The sequence below is a fragment of the Sciurus carolinensis genome, chromosome 11, assembly GCF_902686445.1.
Source record: "Sciurus carolinensis chromosome 11, mSciCar1.2, whole genome shotgun sequence".
Lineage (NCBI taxonomy): Eukaryota > Metazoa > Chordata > Mammalia > Rodentia > Sciuridae > Sciurus > Sciurus carolinensis.
In genome coordinates, this window is record NC_062223.1 from 124002352 (window position 1) to 124025826 (window position 23475).

Here is a 23475-nt window from a genome sequence, read left to right on the forward strand (position 1 = left end):
AATGTTCCCCCATCCCTATTTTTTCTAGTGTTTTGAGCATGAAGGGATGTTGTATTTTATCAAAAGCTTTTTCTGCATCTATCAAAATACTCATGTGATTCTTGACTTTAAGGCTGTTGATATGGTAAATTATATTTATTGATTTCCTGATATTGAACCAACCTTGCATCCCTGGGATAAAACCCACTTGATCGTGGTGCACTATCTTTTCAATACACCCAAAGGACTTAAAATCAGCATACTACCATGATGCAGCCACATCAATGTTCATAGCTACTCAATTCACAATAGCTAGTTTGTGGAACCAACCTAGATGCCCCTCAATTGATGAATGGATAAAGAAACTGTGATACACACACACACACACACAATGGAATATTACTCAGCCATAAAGAATAATAAAATTATGGCATTTTCAGGCAAATGGATGAAATTGGAGAATATCATGGTGAGATAAACCAACCTCAAAAAACCAAAGGACGAATGATCTCACTGATAAGCGGATGATGATACATAAGCAGGGGTGGAAGGGAGGCAAGAATGGAGGAAGGAGGAACTGTATACAGGGAAAAGAGGGGTGGGAGGGGTGGGGTGAAGGGGAAAAAATAACAGAGTGAATCAAACACCATTACCCTATGTAAATGTATGATTACACAAATGGTATGCCTCTACTCCTTGTACAAACAGAGAAACAAGCTGTACCCCATTTGTTTACAATAAAAAAAAAGATTCAGAGGTGGAATGATTTGATTATGAGAATTGTAACATAATCAGTTAGTTAATCCATTGATATAGATTAACTGGGTGATAACTGTAGCCAGATATGGTGTGTCTAGAAAGGTAGGTCACAGGGGGCATGTTCTTGGGGTACATATTTTTTCTCTAGTGAGAGGAGCTCTCTTTGCTTCTCAGTTACAATTTCCTAATCTTCTTTCCTCTGCTATGCCCTTCTGTCATAATTTTCCACCTCACCTTGAGCCAAAAGCTATGGAATCAGTCAACTGTGGACTCAGACCACTGAATCCATGAACCCCAAATAAATTTTTCCTTCTCTACACTGTTCTTGTCAGATTTTTTGGACACAGTAAAGAAAAAACTGACTAAAACATCTGCCCAGGCCAGATCTATTCAATCCCAGGATAGGATTGCCACAAAGTTCTAGGAAGGGAGTGCTGTTGACTGGGGCTTAGGTTTAATCAGACTTAAGGGCTCTGTTGGGTAGCAACTGCTCTGATGAGATTAGACCATACACCTGGGACCAGGCAGATGCTGATTTCTGCAGGGAGTCTGAATCTCAGGATCCTCCCAAAAATTCTACTCATGAGGCAGAAGAACAAATCCCTCACACACTCTGCTGCCCATGAATACAGCCCTCCCAGGTTTAGTCTCTGAGTGTATTCATACCCATATATTCAGTTTTCTGACCTTCTTTAGTTGGTCATATGAGCCACCAAACTCAACATGAAAACAAGTTGCATTTTCTACCCTTAATTTTCTGATATAAATCACCTGAATATAATCTTGTCTATTCCTGTTTCACTCACAATTCTGCTAGGTACACCCTAGACCACATTTTGGGTACTTGCTGGGACAGTATGTCAATGTTAGCTATGATCTTCTGGGCTCCTGAGGCAGCAAGCTGCAGCATGGTCTTCTCAAAGTGGTTCCTGCCTCAACTCTCCACTTGCAAATTGAGAAATACACAGCACTTTTCTTTTTTTTCATTTATTTATTTATTTTTTATTGTAAACAAATGGGATACATGTTGTTTCTCTGTACATGGAGCCAAGGCATACCATTTGTGTAATCACAAATTTACACAGGGTAATGTTGTTTGATTCATTGTTATTTTTTTTTCCTTTCCCCCCCACCCCCCACCCCTCTTTTCCCTCTATACAGTCCTTCCTTCCTCCATTCTTACCACCCTCCTTAATCCTAACCCTAAACCTAACCCTAACCCTAACACTAACCCCTCCCACCCCCCATTATATGTCATCATCCACTTATCAGCGAGATCATTCGTCCTTTGGTTTTTTGAGATTGGCTTATCTCACTTAGCATGATATTCTCCAATTTCATCCATTTGCCTACAAATGCCATAATTTTATCATTCTTCATGGCGGAGTAATATTCCATTGTATGCATATGCCACAGTTTCTTTATCCATTCATCAATTGAAGGACATCTAGGTTGGTTCCACAATCTGGCTATGGTGAACTGAGCAGCAATGAACATTGATTACACAGCACTTTTCAAGCACCACTTCACTGCACAGTCTCTATTTTTTTTTTTTTTTTAGTTTCCATCAATGAAAGTAAAATCTTATACAACTAAAGACTACTTCCACTCATTTATAATTCATTTTCATTGGGTTTTTATAAGTTAAAATCCTCAAATCTCTCTCTAGTAGTTATCATTGTCTTGTTATGCTAAATAGTAGTTCAGTAGTGACTAGAGTTAATTGTGTGCTTAATGACTGCACAGTCTCTAGATCAGCTAAGTTCACGCTCCTTGTCTGAGGTGCAGCTTTTTCCACCTCAAATCTGTCCATCGTGTTTCTGTGTGTTATCCCTACCCTTTTGTGGTGAACCAGCACCAGCGATATTGCCACTGTCACAACCAGCTTGGTTCCACCAAAATATTCTTTCTTGTTCTTTGTTCAATGCACCCAATTTCTGAGTCTCTAAGATACTCTGACTGCCCAATATTGAATTTTAGTAAATTCCTTTTTTAAGCACTTCACTGAGAAGCAGTACTCCTTCTGCTTGAATCCTTAACTACAGAGCAACTAGAAATGCAACCTTTCTCTAATCCACCATCTTGAATCTCTTTTCAAGGGCAGGATGTTCAACCTTGTCAAAGTCAGTGATAATTTAATTCCAAGAGCTTTATATTACACTATATTTTCATAAAGAGGGGGAAAAGAAAAATATGAATTTTTGAACTTTTGATTTGCTAGATTATATCATACTAACGGCATTTGCTATGAATGCCCAGAAATTTTGGTGCTTATATTTTTATTTTATTTATTTATTCATTTATTTATTTATAACAGGAATTGAACCTGAGGGTGCTTAACCACTGAGCCACATCCCCAGCCCTTTTCATTTTTATTTTGAGGCAGGATCTCACTAGGTTACTTACAACCTTGCTAAGTTGCTGACACTGGCTTCTAACAGGTAGTTCTCCTGCCTCAACCTCTCGAGCTGTTGGGATTACAGGCATGTTCCACCACCCCTGCCAATGTTTTTAAATGTAAATATATATCTGTGCTTAATATGAAAAAATTAAATCTTTGCAAAAAAATAAAAGAGAAGACAGACTCTCATCCCATGTGTTTGGGATGGAACCTGAGATACTTACATTTTTTTAAATTTTTTACTGAGAGATAGTATTATACATCTTTATGGAGTACATAGTGATACTTTGGATACATGTATACAATGTGTAATAATCAAATGAAGGAAATAAGCATTTATATCACTTTGAACATTAATCATTTTTTGTGTTGGTAATTTTATACTCTTCTTTTCTAGTCATTTTGAAATATATCATAGACTCTGGTAACCAAGAGTTACCTACTATACTAAAAAACTAGAAGTAACCCCTCCACTGTGTGTTTTGGTACCCTTTATTGAACGTCTTTGCATTTCTTCTCACCCTTTCCCTTACTAATCTCTAGTTACCACTATTCATTTCATTTTTTTATGAGGAAGACTTACTAGTGTCTACAAATGAGTGAGAACATCACATAAAATTTGTCTTTAAGTGTTCAGCTTATTTCATTTAATATAATGAACTCTGGTTACATACATACTGCAAATGACTGAATTTCATTTTTTTATGTCTGAATAATATCCCATTGTGCATGCACACCCCATTATTTTATCCATTTATCCACCGAAGGGCATATGGGTTGATTCCATATATTAGCTATTTTAGTACTGCAGTAAACTTGGGGATGCAAGTATCTTTCTGGTATAATGATATAATCTCCTTTGGCTATATACCCAGTAATAGAATTGCTAGATCATATGGTAGTTCTGTTTTTAGTTTTTTGAGGACATTATGTTTTCAATAATGTCTGTACTAATTTACATTCCTGCCAACACTATGCACCTTTTGTGTTTTGTTTGTCTTTTTGATAATAATAATTCTGAGGTGAAATAATATCTCATTGTGGTTTTGATTTGTATTTTCCTGATGATTAGTGACATTGGACCTTTTTTTCCAAATTTGTTGACCATCTTTGTGTTTTCCTTTGAGAAGTGTGTATTTAGTTCTTTAGCCCTTTTTCTAATAGAAATATCTGTGGGGTTTTGTGTCTTTGTTGATGTTCTGCTTTTTTTAGTTCCTTACATATTCTGGATGTCAATTAAATAGGCTACCAAGTAATGCTAAAGTTGCTATATGGGTAACATTTTGACTACAAAATTTAGGCCACTGTCTGTAGCTATTGGCAATTATTTAACAGGTGTGTGGCTAGTTGAATAGAGACAGAGTAACTGATCTTAATGAAAGTACATGAACTTCAGAAAAGGCAGAAGAGCCTTTCCAAAAAGTGAAAGAGCAATGGAGTGAGGTGGGCAACACAGGGAGGGGATCTCGCCTTAGGTGCCAGATGACCTCAGTAGAGGCACCTATACAGACTTTGGCATCCAGAAATGAAAATAAATAAAAATCTGTGGCTTGTATCAAAACAGACTTGATAAATAAATATTAAAAACATAACTTTTTGAATTTACAAAGAAGATGCAAAAGCATACTTCTAGTATGAAGACATGAATTTTTAAGCATACACTCTTCTGATTGTAATTTATGGGCTCACACATAGGGAACAGAATTACAAAAAGTGTGAAACGTAATACACACCAACTTATGAGTGTTTATCTATAGTCAGAAGAAGGGGCAAAGGATGGAGGTATGTGCCTTTAGAAGGTATAGTCAATCCATGTGTGTACGTGTTTGTTTGTTCAAAGAATCAAGCAAAATAGCTGAAACACCAAAGGCATGAAAATACTTAAAAAAGAAGGAATGTGCAATGTTTGATTTTTAAGAAAGGATTAGTGTTTATTAGGAAAAGAAAGAGGAAGATATCAAGGAAGGAAAAAAGAGAAGAAAAAAAGAGAATTTCATTTTAAGGAAAGGTTATAAAGTCTCAACAAAGTGGATTTCATCTTAATGCATTTTTAGTTTGAAATTTATTTTCATTTCTAACCTAAAGGAGTATATTCTTAAGAATTAAAAATCTAATGGGAAACAACAGACTTGTTTATAATTTATAATGAGGGGGATTTCAACTAAAATTCAGAATAAAACTGGACAGAAATGTGGGCCTGAAATCTGAGCCCAAAATGAGTTCCCCTTTCTCTGAGTCTCTGTGGATTCCACACACACTGCAGCTGAATTGGCAAATCTTACTACCACGATGAAAGGAAAGGCCAAGGTGATACAAATGTGCCAGAAAGAAAAGATAAGGCAGACAAAGCAACAAATCTCAACCACAGAAGCAGGTTGCCCCCTAGGGGAGGGGAGGAGAGAAGACAGTGTCCTCTCTTTCCAGGTTGGAGAACAGACTTGACTTTTAAAAGATGCACACACATGAAACAGGGATTCTTGAGGAAAGAGTAACAGGCATGGAAGAAAATCTCAGTTAGCCTGATCCCTTTCTCCACTGCAGAGTGGACTCACTCAGAGCAAAAGGTGGTCCAGTGTTAGTCTCCTCCATCAGCTGATGCTCCTCCTTTGGGAAAAAACAGGACAAAAGAAGACAAGGGTCTCCCTTTACTCTCAAAGTGAGATAGAAGTTCAGTCAGTCTATGAGACCTCAGAGAACATGAGCATAGTCAAGAAAAAAATCTTTCCCTTGCCTTCTTCAACAATGGTCACAGTGAGAATGGCAGATTTTTTTTTTTTACCAACAATGTATTTTTCTATTTTTATTTTTAAGTGACACATATTATCTGTAAATATTCATGGAGCACAAGGTGACAGTTTGATACATATTACATACACAATGTGTAATGATCAGATCAGGGCAATTGTTGTATCATCACCTCAAATGTCCCATTTCTTTGTGTTGGGAACATTTAAAATTCTCTCTTCTAGATATTTGGAAATACAAAATTGATTATAATCCTTGTAAACCGTGATTACCGTTCCATGCTGCAGAACATTAAAAGTTTTTCCTTTCTGAACTGCAATCTGCCAGAGCAACCAGACAGAAACCCCCACTGTAACGGGTTCAACCTGACTGGCCTGAGCACAGTACATTCACCTCTACTCCATTTGCCTTTCTGTCTGCCTTGCAGTGTTCAGAAAGCTCTGTCCAATCTGTATTTATGAAGGTGAAGGAAAGGGGACTGCAGACAAGTACCTACAAACTTTAATAAATCAATGCTGATGGCATGCCAAGTGAATGACCTGGTACCTTTTCAATACTTTTGAGTGATTAAGTGAACTTGAGGGTAAATAGCTACCATTCCCTGAGCACCAAAACATTAAGTTTCTAATATTTCTAATTTCATATTTTCCCTGAAAGGCAAAGCTTGAGATATTGCCCTTTTACATTCCTGTTACCAAATTTACTTACATCAACTTGCAACAAAATTAAGATTGTATGTAAAAAATATTGCTATGCCTTTAACATATGTTAATATGAGATTCAATGTAGACAGAAAAAAGATTTTCCAATGCAAATTGTGCATATGGAGAAACCAGGAAAAAACATGAGGATAAGAAGAATGTATATGTCAAAATCCATATTTTTAGTGAACAACACATACAAAACATCCAAGCATTCAATAATCATTAAATGAGATTTCATGTTGTAAAATCGTTTTACATTTAGTTTACTTTATTAAATTGATTTTTAAAACTCAAATCTAGAATTAAAACAATTTTAAATATAAGTATTATTACACATGGTTTTAATTAAAAGGTTTAATCAGCTATATTTGTTGGGTCAATGGGCCTGAAAATGAGCCATTGATATCACAGTACAGAGCCAGGTTGCCTCTCATCCATTCTTCACTAGGCTTTGCCACTGACCCCAATATCATTCTCAAACCATAGATAACATGCTACGTCTGTAACTCACTTTCACCTTTTTGTTAATTATGCAGGATTTATAAACATAGATGTAATATACCTCATTCTATGCCCTAATGAAATAATTCTGTGTCTTTACTAAAATATATGCTTTAGAGCAAAGTTCAAGCCAAACAGTGTAAAGGTTTTTTTAAGCCAGGCACTGTGATAAATGTAAATGAAAGAATAAAGGTAGACACTCTTCATTAAGACAGTTCATGAGGATAACATTTCAAACCATTATAACAGTAACAAAATATTGGAAAAGTATAAATACTTAGCTCTCTGCTCTAAGGGCAATAATTTTAATAAGATTTAATTCAAGTTCTTAACTGCATCATTGTTTGCTAAGGCTCTTCCTATAAATCAAAGTTTTAGAACTTTGCAAAATTCATGGTATCTTCATATAAATATAAAAACTGCAGGGATCCTGTATCATTGTCCCCTGAAAATAATACATCCCCTAAGAGACTTCTGTCCTGATCTCGTTCAATATAATGACACAAAGTAGATGACATATCTTCTGTGAAACACACAGTAAGAAAATTTTGTAGGGCACAATTTTCTAATTTTTTGCGGTTCTTGGGATTGAACCCTGGGTCTTGCCCTTGATGGACAAATGCTGTATCACTGAATTATATCCCCAGTTCCAGTTTTCTAATATTTCTGTTATGAATAACTCTTAATTTAAATAATAGCATTCTATTAGGACTCAATTTCTATGGAAATAGTAATCTGACTCATCAGAGAGGCTTGGCTGGACCTCAGCCTCACTACTCCAGGAAAATATTCCCTATTTTAACAGATCAAGAGGGAAGTTGCCTTGTAGCTTAGTCTGTTTAAAATAAGACTTCTGCAGGTGCATAACATTTTTCTAGTTAGCTGTTGAAGTCTTATAGATCATTTCTCTGCTATAGGAATGTTGCCCCATACATCATCCCCATCAAAGCCCTAATATCAGACTCACAGTGAAACAACTCTCCAGAAGCCCTCTCTTTACAATTCTCCTTTCTTTCCTTTCCATTTTTTTCCACAGGAATCACATTGGGACCAAACACTGAGCTCTGTATCTTCAGCTTTATACCCTTAGGCAAGTTACTTAACCATTTCCTCCTCTGGAAATGGTTCAATAGGACTTGTAAAGAATGGGGTACATGATATGGTCACCAAATCAAAGTATTCCTCTCAGAGAAAAAGAAGTCAAAATTAGACATTGAAAGAACAAATCCCAGCTTGGGCAAAATTCATCCCATATATTTTTATTTGGGTTTTTAAAGGAAGAATATAGAAATGTCATTGCAAAACAGAGAAACAAAGAACCTTGACATTATACATGATACTATAATCTAAGCCAGGAGAGAATTATTGTGCAATTTTGAAACAAAAAGACACAATCCACAGAAACAAGGAAAATAGGTAAGAATTTCATTTCTATTAATGAATAAATATCAATCAGTGCATTCTCATTATGGGTAGGTTTTGAGAAAGGTAACAGAGTGGTGGGTCTCATCCAGCCTCACACAACCATGAGAAGAGAACCTTAGTCCAGTAAAGCACACAGATCCATCATAGTTGTAAGGATAAAATCCCAGAATAGGAAACATCACCAAAAGAAAGTTGAGAAAAGATAAGCACAATGGCGTACACCTGTAATCCCAGCTGCTAGGGAAGTAGAGGCAGGAGGATCTCAAGTTCAAAGACATCCTCAGCAATAGCAAGGCACTAAGCAACTCAGTGAAACCCTGTTAATTAAAATACCAAAAGGGGCTGGGGATATGACTCAGTGATTGAGTTCCCCTTAGTTCAATCCCAGGTACAAAAAAAAAAAAAATGCTGAGAAAGTGGAAAAATTTTTACAACATTGATTTTTGTCCACAATTTTTGTCATTCCTTCTGTTCCCATACAGTCACAAGCAATAAAGTTCTTGAAACAGAAAAGAGTTTATTTAATTGTTTCAGAATAACAAAATGAACCTGTCAGAAAGCACTAAAATCCTGGCTTTCCATATGTGGAAAAAGAAAAGATATGCAAGAGAAAAATAGGATGTAATATTACCTTTAGATAGGAAAATATATCAGGCCTGTGTTTCAATGTATTAAGGGAAATACGTACTACCTTGGAGCCACCATGAGACTCAGAATGAGTCTCAATTCTAAGAATCGGTCCACACAGCTATAGTACATTATGAGAAAATAAAAAAATACTAGAGTAGAAGTCCATCCCATACTGTGGAAAGAAAGATGCAGAGAAGAAGAGGAATAGACAGAAACTGAGCTGGAGGAACAGGAAGGGAGAAAAGACACATATGTGGGGATAGATACTAAAGCAGCCCCACTATTCACTCAGTTTGATTCTGTTCAGGGTTCTCTTCAGAGCAAGCTTGACATCCTTGTTCCTGAGGCTATAAATGAGGGGATTCAGCATGGGCACCACAAGAGTGTTAAACACTGAAAACACTAGGAAAAATATATGCTGGTCGAAAGACCCTGAAGATGACGGTTTAATATGGGTGAGCAGCCCAGACCCGTAGAACAAGCTAACAGTTACTATGTGAGAACCACAGGTGCTCATGGCTTTGGACCAACCCTTAGCTGAAGACATATGAATGATATTATAAAGAATCAAAGCATAGGACATTAGGATAATGAGACTGGATACACTGACAACAGTTGCCACAACAACAGAACTCACAAGCTCATTGGCATAAGTGTTGCTGCAGGAAAGCTGGAGAAGGGGAAAAATCTCACACATATAATGGTTGATGATGTTGGAATCACAAAAGCTGAGCCTCATCATGCACCCTGTGTGGACCATGGCACCAGCAAACCCCATCAAGTAAGAGCCCAACATCAGCAGAGAACAGACCCTAGGGGACATTACAACTGTGTATAGCAGGGGCTGACAGATGGCCACATAGCGATCATAGGCCATGGCTGTCAGCACATAGCACTCTGAGTTCACAAAAAAGCAGTAGAAAAATAGCTGAGTCATGCATCCTGCAAAGGAGATGATGTTTTTCTCTGAAACAAAGCTCATCAGCATTTTAGGAGTAAAGACAGATGAATAACAGAAATCAATGAAGGACAGATTGAAGAGGAAAAAGTACATGGGGGTGTGAAGGTGTGAATTCAAGCAAATGAGATGAATTAAGCTTAAGTTTCCCACCACAGTGACTGCATAGTTCACCAGGAACAGGAAAAACAGGGGTAGTTGGAGCTCAGGTTGGTCTGTTAATCCCATAAAGATAAACTCTGTCACGGAGGAGTCATTTTCCATAGCTATCGGCTTCAAGGGTGGGACCTGTAGGAAAAAGGATAGAAGGTGACACTAACAATGGACCCTTACTATTTAACCCCAGAAGGATATCTAGAATTGCTGGTTTACAAGCTCAGGTTTGTCTGAAGACACAGAGAAATGCCTCCAAAAAACAAGACTTTCCTATCTTGATCCTTGAGGAATCCCCATTTACTCCAACCTCGACCTACATTTTGTCTATATCCAGGAATAATGCCAACTGACCTCCTAGTTTCTCTGAAGAGCATTTCTTTTTTCCCTCACTCAGTCTTCACTGAGGATTTGGCTGAATAGCAGCAAATAAGTACTATTCTCCAAACCCATGCTTTCTATAGCTTTGGTCTTGAAGGGAAATTGTTTCAAAAAGATGGTTCAGTGCTCACTCAGTTCCCTGGAGGTCTCACTAATGCTGGATCTCAAGGGCCTTCCTCCCCACTGTCTTAAGAGAACAAATTTCTCATGATGAGAGAGGTAATAGCAATCAGCTTAGATCTGTCTCCCACAAGCTAGCCGAGTAAATCTCAAGAATATTCTGGGATTTCTATATGAAAATATCTCCAGAAGTTTCTCTTCATTTACACGATGGAAACCAACAACTTCACATGAGCCTCCAAAACATAACCTCAGTCACATAAGAATCTATATCATGCCCCCATAGTTGTAGGAAAGGTGATTAGAAGCATAAAGAATGATGTTCTCCTTCCAAGTTGGATGAGCCCCTTGGGTTAGAAATTAATGAGCCTGCATTTATAGCCTATATTTAGAGACCTAGCATTGTATCTTTTGAGTTTCAAAAAATACACTCAATTTATAATTTCCCACCAGGAATTCCTGATCCCTGGGGCAAAGTATCATTTGGTTCCCATGGCCACTCCCCTCATCATCCAATGCAAAGGACTACAGGAGGAATGTCCAGGCTATAGTCACTTGCCAGTTCTACCATATACCTTCAGGCTAAAGAATTGCATTAAAAAATTTTAGGTCATTGATTTAACATTCTACATGTTTTGGAGTTCACACCAATCAAGAGATATTATAGTACAAAGGGTCAAATAATAGGAATATGTTCTCAAATCAGTCTGAGTTTAAATGTGGACTTTGAATGTTCTAACAAAGAGACTTTTAACAAATGATATGCCTTTTCTGACTCTCATTTACTCAGATACAACTATAAATTTGTCTGTATAATGAGACTCATAAAATACTATCTCAATGGGTTGTTAGAATAACATGATTCTGGCAAATCATAAACTTGTTGCCTAGTATATAAAAAGACCTCATAGTTAGGACCCTTACATATTCCTCTGTCCCACACATGTGTTCACATAAACCAGGATTTCTTAAACCTGGCATTACTGACATTTGGATGAAGTAGGTTTACTTGTAGGGTTGTTGAATGTGTAGAATGCACAGCATCCTTGGCATTCACTCATCAGATGACAATACTAGCCCTCCCCCATATGCATATGCAAATAAAACACTAGTTGTGAGCATCAAATTTTTATATAGACACTGTGAAATGTCCCTTGGGTGGTCTACAGAATCTGAAAATTGTACTCCAATGGCACTTTTGTATGCAGAGTAATTTGAACCAAAGAACAGGGAAAGTGCTCAGAATGAAGTTTATTTCTGCCCTTGTCTTACAGTTCTGTTCCTGCTTTCATTAATCCCCCCAAGGTAGGTCATAAAAAACAACAACTCAAGGCAGGGCAAGAAACTAGAACCCCTCTCCCCAAAACCAGTCATGAGGACGAGATATGTAATTCTAATCTTTTCTCACCTTTCTGTGTAAAAACTGGACATGAAGTAATTCTCTGATCTCCCTGATGTGAGAGAAGACCCTAAGACCCTCATGCCACAGGATGTCCTCCTCCATCCCCAGGAGGAGAGAATGCCACATAGAGACCAAGAATCAGAACACACAAGCCTTCCTGGGCTTCTTCTTTTACTCGAGCACATTAGATCTTATCTTTTATGCCCAATCCCATTTGTATGTGGCAGTCCATTCTTTCATCAAACCTAACCATAAATACAGCAAATCCAAGTCAAACCTGCTCAAAGCAACCTGTGCCAGAAAGGCATGGTAAGCTGATAATACAGGACATAAATGGTTTCCTATAAACTGGGCAGGATCAAGTCTTGCGGTAGTCTGTGTCTCTCTTCTAACATTTATATTGCTTGGCTCTGCTTGGCTTTAATCTCATATGGGCTCTCCCTTGTCATGGTAAGAGAACCTACAGAATTGTTATCAATTTTACCATCAAGGAGGAAAAATGATATTTTTAAAAAATAATTTTCTCTTTAAATATTATGGTAAAATGACTATTGTTAATGAATCATTGTCCTCAGGGTTTGGCATGTGCTCATCAGACAGGATTATAGTATGTATGGAGGAAAGACAGTCAATCACAATCATATAATGTGTGTTGCCTGTATCAGGAATGATCCATTTGAAAAACAAAACAGTAACAACAAATAGCATGCCCTGTATTTCCAACAGACCTTTAAAAGAGAAATAGTCATGCAGATAGTGCAAAGTGGAAACAGAAAAAGATAAAATACATGAAAAAATGCAAAAATTTATAAACTACAGAAAATTTTTATTTTTGATGGAGTTCAACAAGTGACTCCATGTGATTTTTTTTCCTCATCTCTGAACAATTTCCTTGAATACATTGCTAATTATTTGACAAGCAATCTCTATCCCATGAGGTAGAATTTTTGTCTTCTTCTTTGACCTTAGTGGTTCCATGTAGAAGGGAAACTGACAGTTTATGAATCAGTGTCTCGGGACCCCATTCTAGACAATATTAAGCAATGGAAGCTTTTGACAAATCATCTCTTAGGCAAGAAAAATACAAAACTTTAATAAAGGCAAAGCCATCTATCTAGTCTGCATAATATATGTGAACTACTGAGCACAGTCTCTTTAGTTCTATCTTCATTATTCAACCAAAATCCCAACTTTGTAAAAAGTAGTCCTGTCGGAAAAGAGTGGCCAACAGCTAGAATTCTGCTTATGTAACTCAAGGTTAATTCCTATGTGGGTAGATTGTGGGTAGATGGTCCTAACATCTTTAGAGTGTAAACATTTAGAAAATGGTGTACAAGAATTAATGTCATCCTACCAAATATGAATATCCATACATAATTAGATGTACTTTGTAAGCAAGGTAATGATGTAAGCAGTTTACTTCAAAAAAATTTAAAACCTAAAATAGCCAATCTTATACATATCCTATATCAACATCTCTATTCCTTAAATTTATTTTGATATGGAGGTTGAATAAAGCAGATCTGACTTTCACATTGTTCATACTACCTACCATGACTACAAACCATATATAAAGATTATTAATACTTACAGAACTTTGACTTAATAAGCAATTTAGCTATTAGGGTAAAAATCATGTCTTATAGCATTATATCCAGACTATAAGATTTTGAAAGTTTTATAGGATTTGTGTCAGTAACACATAACACTTCATTGTAAAACTGGTAGCTCATGTAACCAGAATTGAAAAAAAAAACAGGCTTTTTAACAAATAAAGATTTGAATTAACCCAATTTCTTCTAGGACTTAATTTTGTTTTAAACAATCAAAAAAAGAAAAGAAAGAAAAATCAGCAGAAAACATAGGAAATGGTCTTGATAAAACATGAAATCTTTATTATTGTAGTCAGTCCTTTGTAAATTTTGCTAAGAACTGATCAAACATTGCCCATTTGAATTTATTTACTAAAGTATTTTAAAAACATGTTTTAAGTTCCTTCAGAATTCAAGCATTGCCAGACTTTTTTTTTTTTTTTAGGTATTTGTTCGTTTGTTCTTTTTAGTTATATATGACAGCAGAATACATTTTGATTCATTGTAACACAAATGGAGTACAACTTTTCATTTCTCTGGTTATGCACAATGTAGATTCACACCATTCATGTAATCATACATGTACATAGGGTAATGATGTTTGTCTCATTCCACCATCTTTCCTTCTCCCAGTGCCCTCCCCTTCCCTAATTTCCCTCTACATAATCTAACGTACCTCCATTCTTCCCTTACCCCCCCCCATTATGTATCAACACTCACTTATCAGAGAAAACATTTGGCCTTTGGTGTTTTGGGAATGGCTTATTTTGCTTAGCATGGTATTCTCCAGCTCCATCCATTTACCTGCAAATGCCATAATTGTATTCTTCTTTATGTCTGAGTTGTGTATATACACCACAGTTTCTTTATCCATTCATCTATTAAAGGGCATCTAGGTTGGTTCCACAATCTAGCTATTGTGAATTGAGCTGCTGTAACATTGATATGACCATGTCACTGTAATATGATAATTTTAAATCCATTGAGTATAAGCGAAGGAGTGGGATAGCTGGGTCAAATGGTGGTTCCACTCCAAGTTTCCTAAGGAATCTCCATACTGTTTTCCAGAGTGGTTTCACCAATTTGCAATCCCCCCAGCAATGTATGAGTGTACCCTTTTCCCCACATCCTCACACCTATTGTTGCTTGTATTCTTCATAATTGCCATTCTAATTGGAATGAGATGAAATCTTAGTTTTGATTTGCTTTTCTCTAATTACTAGAAATGTTGAACATTTTTTTCATATATTTGTTGATTGATGTATATCTTCTTCTGTGAAGTATCTGCTCAGTTCCTTAGCCCATTTATTGATTGGGTTATTTGTATTCTCGGTGTAAAGTTTTTTGGTTCTTTATAAACTCTGGAGATTAGTGCTCTATCTGAAGTGCATGTGGTAAAGATTTTCTCCCACTCTGTAGGCTCTCTCTTCACATTATTGATTGCTTCCCTTGCTGAGTAAAAGCTTTTTAGTTTGATTCTTGCTTTTATTTCTTATGCTTTGGGAATCTTGTTAAGGGAGTCTGGTCCTAAGTCTCCATGATAAAGATTTGGGCCCATTTTTCTTCTATTTGGTGCACAGTCTCTGGTCTAATTCCTAGGTCCTTGATCCACTTTGAGTTGAGTTTTGTGCAGGGTGAGAGATAGGTAGTTAATTTCATTTTGCTGTATATGGATTTCCATTTTTCCCAACACCATTTGTTGAAGAGGCTATCTTTTCTCCATTGTATTTTTTAGCACCTTTGTCTAGTATGAGATAACTGTATTCATGAGGGTTTGTCTCTGTTTTCTAGTCTTTACCATTGGTCTACCTGCCTATTTTGGTGCTGATACCATGTTGTTTTTGTTACTGTTTCTCTGAATTATAGTTTAAAGTTGGGTATTGTGATACTTCCTGCTTCACTCTTCCTGCTAAGGATTGCTATAGCTATTCTAGGTCTCTCATTTTTCCAAATGAATTTCACGATTGCTTTCTCTATTTTTATGAGGTACATCATTGGGGTTTTAATTGGAATTGCATTGAATCTGTATAGCACTTTTGGTAATATGGCCATTTTGACAATATTAATTCTGCCTATCTAAGAACATGGGAGATCTGAGATATCTTTCCCTCTTCTACGATTTTCATTTATTTCTTTCCTTAGTGTTCTGTAGTTTTCAACATAGAGGTCTTTTACCTCTTTTGTTAGATTGATTCCCAAATTTTTTTTTTTTAATCTATTGTGAAGAGGGTAGTTTTCCTAATTTCTCTTTCAGAGGATTTATCACTTATGAATAGAAATACATCAGATTTATGAATGTTGATTTTATATCCTGCTACTTTGCTGAATTCATTTATTAGTTCTAGAAGTTTTCTGGTAGAATTTTTTGGATCCTCTAAATATAGAATCATGTGGTCAGCAAATAGTGATAGTTTGAGTTCTTCATTTTCTATTCATATCCCTTTAATTTCTTTCCTCTAAGTGCTCTGGCTAGTGTTTCAAGGACCCTTGAATGGAAGTGATGAAAGAGGGCATCCCTGTCTTGCTCCAGTTTTTAGACAGAATGCTTTCTGTTTCTCTCCATTTAGAATGATGTTGGCCATGGACTTAGCATAGATAGTCTTAACAATGTTGAGGTATGTTCCTATTATCCCTGTTTTTCCTAGTGTTTTGAGCATGAATGGGTGTCACAGTTTATCAAATGACTTTTTCTGTGTGTATTAATATAGTCATATGAGTCTTAACTTTAAGTATATTGATGTGATGAATTACATTTATTAATTTCTGGATGTTGAACCAACCTTGCATCCCTGGGCTAAACCCCACTTGATCATGATGCACTATCTTTTGAATATGTTTTTGTATGCATTTTGTCAGAATTTTGTTAAGGAGTTTTGCAACTATGTTCATCAGAATTATTGATCTGAAGTTTTCTTTCCTTGATGTGCCTTTTTCTGGTTTTGGTAAAGGGTGATACTAGCTTCATAGAATGAGTTTAAAAGGATTCCCTCCTTTTCTATTTCATGGAATAATTTGAGGAGTATTGGTATTAGTTATTCTTTGAAGGTCTTATAGAACTCAGCTGAGAATTCATCTGGTCCCGGGCTTTTCTTGGTTGATAGACTTTTGATGGGGTCTTCTATTTCAATTGCTTGAAATTGATCTTTTTAAATTATGTATGTCCTCCTGATTCATTTTGGATGGATCATATTTCTCTAGAAACTTGTCAAGGTCTTCAAGATTTTCTATGTTGTTGGAGTATAGATTTTCAAAATAACTTCTAATTATCTTTTGTATTTTAATAGTGTCTGTCATCATATTTTCTTTCTCAGCATGAATTTTAGTCATTTGAATTTTCTTTCTCATCTTCATTAGTATGGCTTAGGGTTCATCAATTTTGTTTATTTTTTCAAAGAACCAGCTTTTTGTTTTGCCAATTTTTTCAGTTGTTTCTTTTGTTTCAATTTCATTGATTTCAGCTCTGGTTTTATTATTTCCTGTCTTCTACTACTTTTGGTGTTGATTTGTTCTTCTTTTTTTAGGGCTTTGAGATGTAATGTTAGGTAATTTATTTGTTGATTTTTTATTCTTTTATTGAATACATTCCATGCAGTGAATTTTCCTCTTACTACTGCTTTCATAGTGTCCCAGAGGTTTTCCATGGGCTTAGCATAGACATGTTGTATGGGTGCTCTCATTTACCTCGAAGAATATTTTTATCTCCTCCCTGGTGTCTTCTGTTATCCATGCATCATTTAATAGCATACTATTTAGCCTCCAGGTGTTGAAATAGTTCCTATTTTTTTATTTTCCATTGATTTCTAATTTTATTCCATTATGATTTGATAGAATACAGGGTAGTATTTTTTTGTATTTGCTAAGAGTTGCTTTATGGCATAACGTGGTTTATTTTAGGAAAGGATCCATGTGCTGCTGAGAAAAAGTGCATTCACTCAATGTATGGAATATTCTATATATGTCTATTAAGTCTAAATTATTGATTGCATTATTGAATTCTATAGTTTCTTTGTTCAGTTTTTGTTTGGAAGATCTATCCAGTGGTGAGAAAGGTGTGCTAAAGTCACCCAGTGTTATTGTGTTGTGGTCTATTTGATTTGTGAAATTGAGAAGGATTTGTTTGATGTACATGGATGCAGCATTGTTTGGGGCATAAATATTTATGATCCTTATGTCTTGCTGATTTATGGTTCCATTAAGCAGTATGAAATGTCCTTCCTTATCCCTTCTGAGTAACTTTGACTTGAAGTCCACTTTATATGATATGAGGGTGGAAACCCCTGCTTTTTCACTGAGTCCATGTCTGTGATATGTTTTTTCCCATTCTTTCACCTTCCTTCTGTGGATGTCTTATCCTATGAGATGAGTCTCTTGAAGGCAGCCTACAGTTGGGTCTTTTTTAATTCAATTGGCCAGTCTATATCTTTTGATTAGTGAGTTTAGGCCATTAACATTTACAGTTATTATTGAGATATGATTTTCATTCCCAGTCATTTTGGCTTATTTTTGGTTCTTAGCTTGATTTGGTTTCTCCTTTGATCGGGTTTACCTTTAGTGTAGTTCCTCACTTTGCTGACTTTTATTGTTGTTTTTCATTTCCTCCTCATGGAATATTTTTCTGAGAATGTTCTGTAATGCACACTTTCTATTTGTAAATTCTTTTAACTTTTGTTTATCCTGGAAGATTTTTATTTCATCACCAAATCTGAAGGTTGGTTTTGTTGGATATAAGATTCTTGGTTGGCTTCCATGTTCTTTCAGACCTTGAAATATGTTTTTCCAGGCCCTCCTAGCTTTCAGAGTCTGGGCTGAAAATCTGCTGATATCCTTGTTGGTTTTCCTTTATATGTAATCTCATACTTTTCTCTCATGACCTTTAATATTCTATCTTTATTTTGTATGTTGGGCATATTCATTATAACATGCCTTGGTGTAGAACTGCTGTAATTTTGTACATTTGGGGTCCTGTAAGCCACTTTGATTTTGATTTGATTTTCCATTTCACTCCTCAGGTCTAGGAAATTTTCTGATTTTATTTCATTAAATAGATGGTTCATTCCTTTGGTTTGTATCTCTGTGCCTTCCTCAATCCCAATAATTCTTAAATTTGGCTTTTTCATGTCATCCCATAATTCTTGGAGGTTCTGTTCATGATTTTTTACCATCCTCTCTGTGTGGTCATCTGTTCTTTGAAGATTAAATATATTGTCTTCATTGTCTGAAGTTCTGTCTTTCAAGTGATCCAGTCTGTTGGTGATGCTTTCTGTTGAGTTTTTAGTTTGGTTTATTGCTTCTTTCATTTCAAGGATTTATGTTTGTTTTTTATTCAGAATCTCTATCTTTTTATTGAAATATCTTTTGCTTTCTGCATTTGCTCTTTTAACTGTTTAATGAAAGGATCTTTTGTTGCCTACATTCGCTGTCTTATATCATCCTTTACTTCATGGATCACTTTAATTATGTACATTCTGAACTTTTTTTCTGAAATTTCTTCTACTGTGCCATCAATTGGTTTGTTTGGGGCACTTTCTTCCCTTGTTTTTTTGTGTTGTTCGTATATCTTACCCTCTAGCAGTGCAGATCCAAGATATTACAATTTCCCGACTATAGATTTATAGTGTCCCTGAAGGTTTCCAATAACTTCACCTCTAAGGGGGAGATCAATAATAACAGTACCCTATGCAAACAATATGCAGCCTTAAACCAAATAGCCCTTATTAAGACATTAACAGTATTTTCATAATAAACAGAGATGATACGTTTGATTATTATCTACAGCTTAACAGTAGGTTTGCAGTAAGGTCTACAATTTCTAATGATAAACAAAGAGAATGGGGGCGGGGTGTAAGATGTAATGTTAATGAGGTAAAAAGTAAGAATGTACTAGATTATAGGAAGAGTGAAAGCAGAATCAAAAGAAGTTGGTTGTTAGCAGGTGAAAAGGGAGAAAGAGACTTCAAGGAAACAGATAAATAAGAGGAAAATAAAGTGAGAAAATTAAAAAATAAAAAATAAATATAAATATAATTTAAAAAGCTACAATAAAACTATAATCTACTATTCAAAACTATAATCTACTATTTCCCCACCTATCAACCCCTTGCAAGGCTTTGTCCTGCCTTTGCAGCAAAATGGTGGCTATTAGCACACCTACCAGGGATAACTCAGATGCAACCAAGCCTGCAGAACCCATGGTGATGATCTTTCAGGTCCTGGCTATTATCCCTGCATGTAAGCAGCCATGTCCCCAGTTGGTGACAGCAGCAGTGGCTAACCTATAGATACCTTGAAAATGAGCTTCTAGTCTCAGGGAGCTGTCTCGGATGGAAGCTGCCACAACTAAAAGTGCCAGCAGCGGTGGCAGGAATATTTCAAGATGGTGGCAGAGGCATCCCGAAGTGTTGGGGAATGGGGAGCCACTGCAAGGGCATTTTCTGCATGGGGGCACGGGGTCTTCGCAGGGTGGGCAGCACTGGCGATCCACACAGGGCGAGATGCACTGCTAGACTTTAACCTCAGGCATGGCACCAGATCCATGGTACAGCTCTGAGGGACATTTTTTAAGCAGTGAAACATCTCTGATTAGAACAATAAAACTCAGGCTTTTTTTTTTTTTTCAGGAACCAGGGTTTTATTCTGCAAAGCAGAAGAAACATGCTTTGCCAACCTACCAGGCGTGAATTGTTACAACTCGGGTACTGGCCAGCAATGCCCCTTGTGGACCCCACGCAGAGTTCATTTTTCAGGCTCTGGTTTGTCTTCAGGCAGTTTTTATAGAAACTATAAAACCATACATTGAAATTACTTGTGTGGTTCTATAAGAAAGACATTCTAAGCTCATTTTTAACTCTGGGTTAGCAAAAAGGCTGACGTGAGTTTACAGAAAATTGTATAGAGTTTTAATCTGCTTTTATTGAAGGCTAACATCAATTTTATTTTATTGTTTTTTATTTATTTATTTACCTACTTATTAGTACTGCCAGATACTGGTGATTGAGTCCAGGGGTATTCTACCCACTCAGCTACATCCTCAGCACTTTTAACTTTTTATTTTTTAAGACAGTTTTGGAAAATGGTTGAAGCTGGCCTTGAATTTTCAGTCCTCTGCCTCTATCATCCATGTGCCTAGGATTACAGGTGGGTGCCACCATGCCTGTCAAAGACCTGTACTCCATAGACACATGAAATGTAAACTCCACCAACAGTCCAGAGTTCTGTTGCCCACAATGGGCTCTGTCCCTCCTTCTGTGACTGCTATACCTATTGTCCATCTGGTGGGGCACCTCTTTGGGCTATTTCAATGGAGCAGGGAGTCCATTTCACCTCATTGCTCTTGCTCCTACCAAACACAGGGTACACTGTCATATCAGATCTCCTTACTTTTGACTCCCAGGACACCTTTTTAAGGCTATAGTCTGCTAGAGCATCCAAAGAAACCTCAACTGTACCAGGTCCAAGCTGACTATTCTGGGCGCATGTGGCTTTACCCGTGCCTCACTTACCATCCTATCTGTCTTGCTATAGTTAGATAGCTCTGTTACAGATTTTATTCAAGAGGGAGAATTGAGAATTGTGTAGAAGTACCTAAAAACTTTTCATTAACAAGTCAGCCTTCATATGACTTTAACTTGTATTATTATGGTATTCAATATCAATAGAGCAAAGTTTTTCCAATTTGAAATTGGAGAAACTGTGAAACAACAGTAGGAGAAGAAAGTTGTACAAGGCAATGTAAATACGTTTAGTTGACTACACAAACAAAAATCTAGATATTTAATAATTATTAAATAAGCATAAATGTTTTAAAAATCAGTCTATATTAAATTTACATATTATACTAATTTGTAAAACACTTGCCTTGAATTTAAGAAATTTAGTTATAGATATTGCTAAATCTGGTTTTTATGGAAAGAATAAATCAGCTGCATTAGCCAGGTCAATACTATAGATTTAACCTGAAAATCGGGTCCATTGACATCACAGTGCAGAAATGCCTCTGATTCATTCTCTGTCAGGCTGTGCCACCAACTCCAATACCATTCTCAGACCACAGACAATGTGCTATGTCTGAGTCTCACTTTTCACCATTTTGTTGATTATTCAGGATTTATGAGCATGGATGTAATACATATCATTCTATGTCCCAATGAAAGCATTCTTTGTCTTTACTGAAATATATATATTTTAGAGTGATTTTCGAAACAAACAGTGGTAAGCTCTATTTTAAACTAGTCACTGTACTACATGATGTGTAGATGAAAGAATGAAAATAGATACTGGTCATTGGGCATTTCAAAGCATTATTGACAAATATATTGCAATAAAGATAAATACATACCCCTGTGCTCTAAAGGCAATAATTTCAAAGACTGAATTAAAGTACTTAATTAGCATCATTATCTTCTAAGGTTATTCTTATAAACCAATGTAGAATGATGGAAAAATAATAAATATAATAATCTTAGGTATAATGAACCTATTATACCAATATGGAAAGTAGACAAATTTTCTTCTCTATAATACACACAAGAAAATTTTTAAGAGCACAATTTTCTATTCTATTTACTATGCATAATTTTTTCATTTACTCTAAATGATGGCATAAAGTCTGATAGGATTATCCTACTATGGAAATAATGACATGTCTCACCAGAGAGGTTTGGCTTGAACTAGCATCAAATCCTCAGAAAATATGCACTCTTAGAAAAAGGTTGAGATGAAAGGTTTCCTTGTCGGTCACCCAGTTTAAACCACTATAAAATCAGAATATTGCAGGAGCATGGCATATTCCCCATTAGACATCAAAGCTTCATAGATCATCTCTGTTATAGGAATCTTACCCAGGACATCATCCCATAAAAACCCAATTTTAAGGCTCAAGCTGAAACTCTCCAGAAGTTCTCTCTGTTCCTTATCTATCTGTCTGTCTTTCCTTCCTTCTTTCTTTTCTTTTCTTTTCTTTCTTTCCCTTTCTTCCTGGGATGCACAAAAGAGCCAAAAAAAAAAAAAAAAAAAAAAAGGTTAAATGCACAACGGGAACTAAATCATTAGGTGTATGGCCATAAGCAAATCACATAACCATTTTCTCATGCAGAGAACAGGAAAACAATACATACACTTAAAAGTTATTTGGAAAGAATGCAGCAGATAATACGGGCCACTGAGTCTTCTAACAGACCAGAAGTCAAATTGAAAAAATAATTGCAATTGGGCAATATTTATCCCATATATTTTTTGTTTGTGTTTTCAAAGGTAAATGTACACTTCTCTTTGTGAAAAGGAATACTCACTATGCATCTGGGCAGACAAAGGACATTGATCCTACACATGACAATGTGTTCTAAACCAAGAATATTATTGTGCAAATTTGAAGAAAAGTCAAAGACACAATCCACAAATGCATGGACAAATACATGAAAATTTCAGTTTTATTTATTACAGCCTAGCACTCAATCAATGCAATGTTAACTATGGGTGAGGTTTGACAAAGGTGGGCAGAATGGTGGGTCTCATCCATCCTCACATATCCATAAGAATAGAGATGTAGTATAATACAGCACATGGCACCATTACAAAAATAAGGATAAATTCCCAGGAGAAGCACATTACCAAAACAATGTTGAAGAAATCTGAAAAATGTACTTTGACCTTGTCCACAATTTTGGCCTTGACCTCTGTTTTCATGTAGTTATGGGTAATAAAACACCACAAACAGGAAAAGATTTGTC

General features: G+C 36.1%; 1 protein-coding gene across 1 annotated transcript; it reads right to left on the reverse strand.

The window, feature by feature from the left end:
* Positions 1–9424: 9424 nt before the first annotated feature.
* Positions 9425–19940, reverse strand: LOC124959697 (olfactory receptor 143-like). Its single transcript, XM_047518041.1, has 2 exons — positions 19902–19940; positions 9425–10390 (listed from the first exon to the last, which is right to left on the reverse strand). Exons 1-2 carry the CDS (start codon positions 19938–19940, stop codon positions 9425–9427), a joined length of 1005 nt encoding a protein of 334 aa, XP_047373997.1.
* Positions 19941–23475: the final 3535 nt, after the last annotated feature.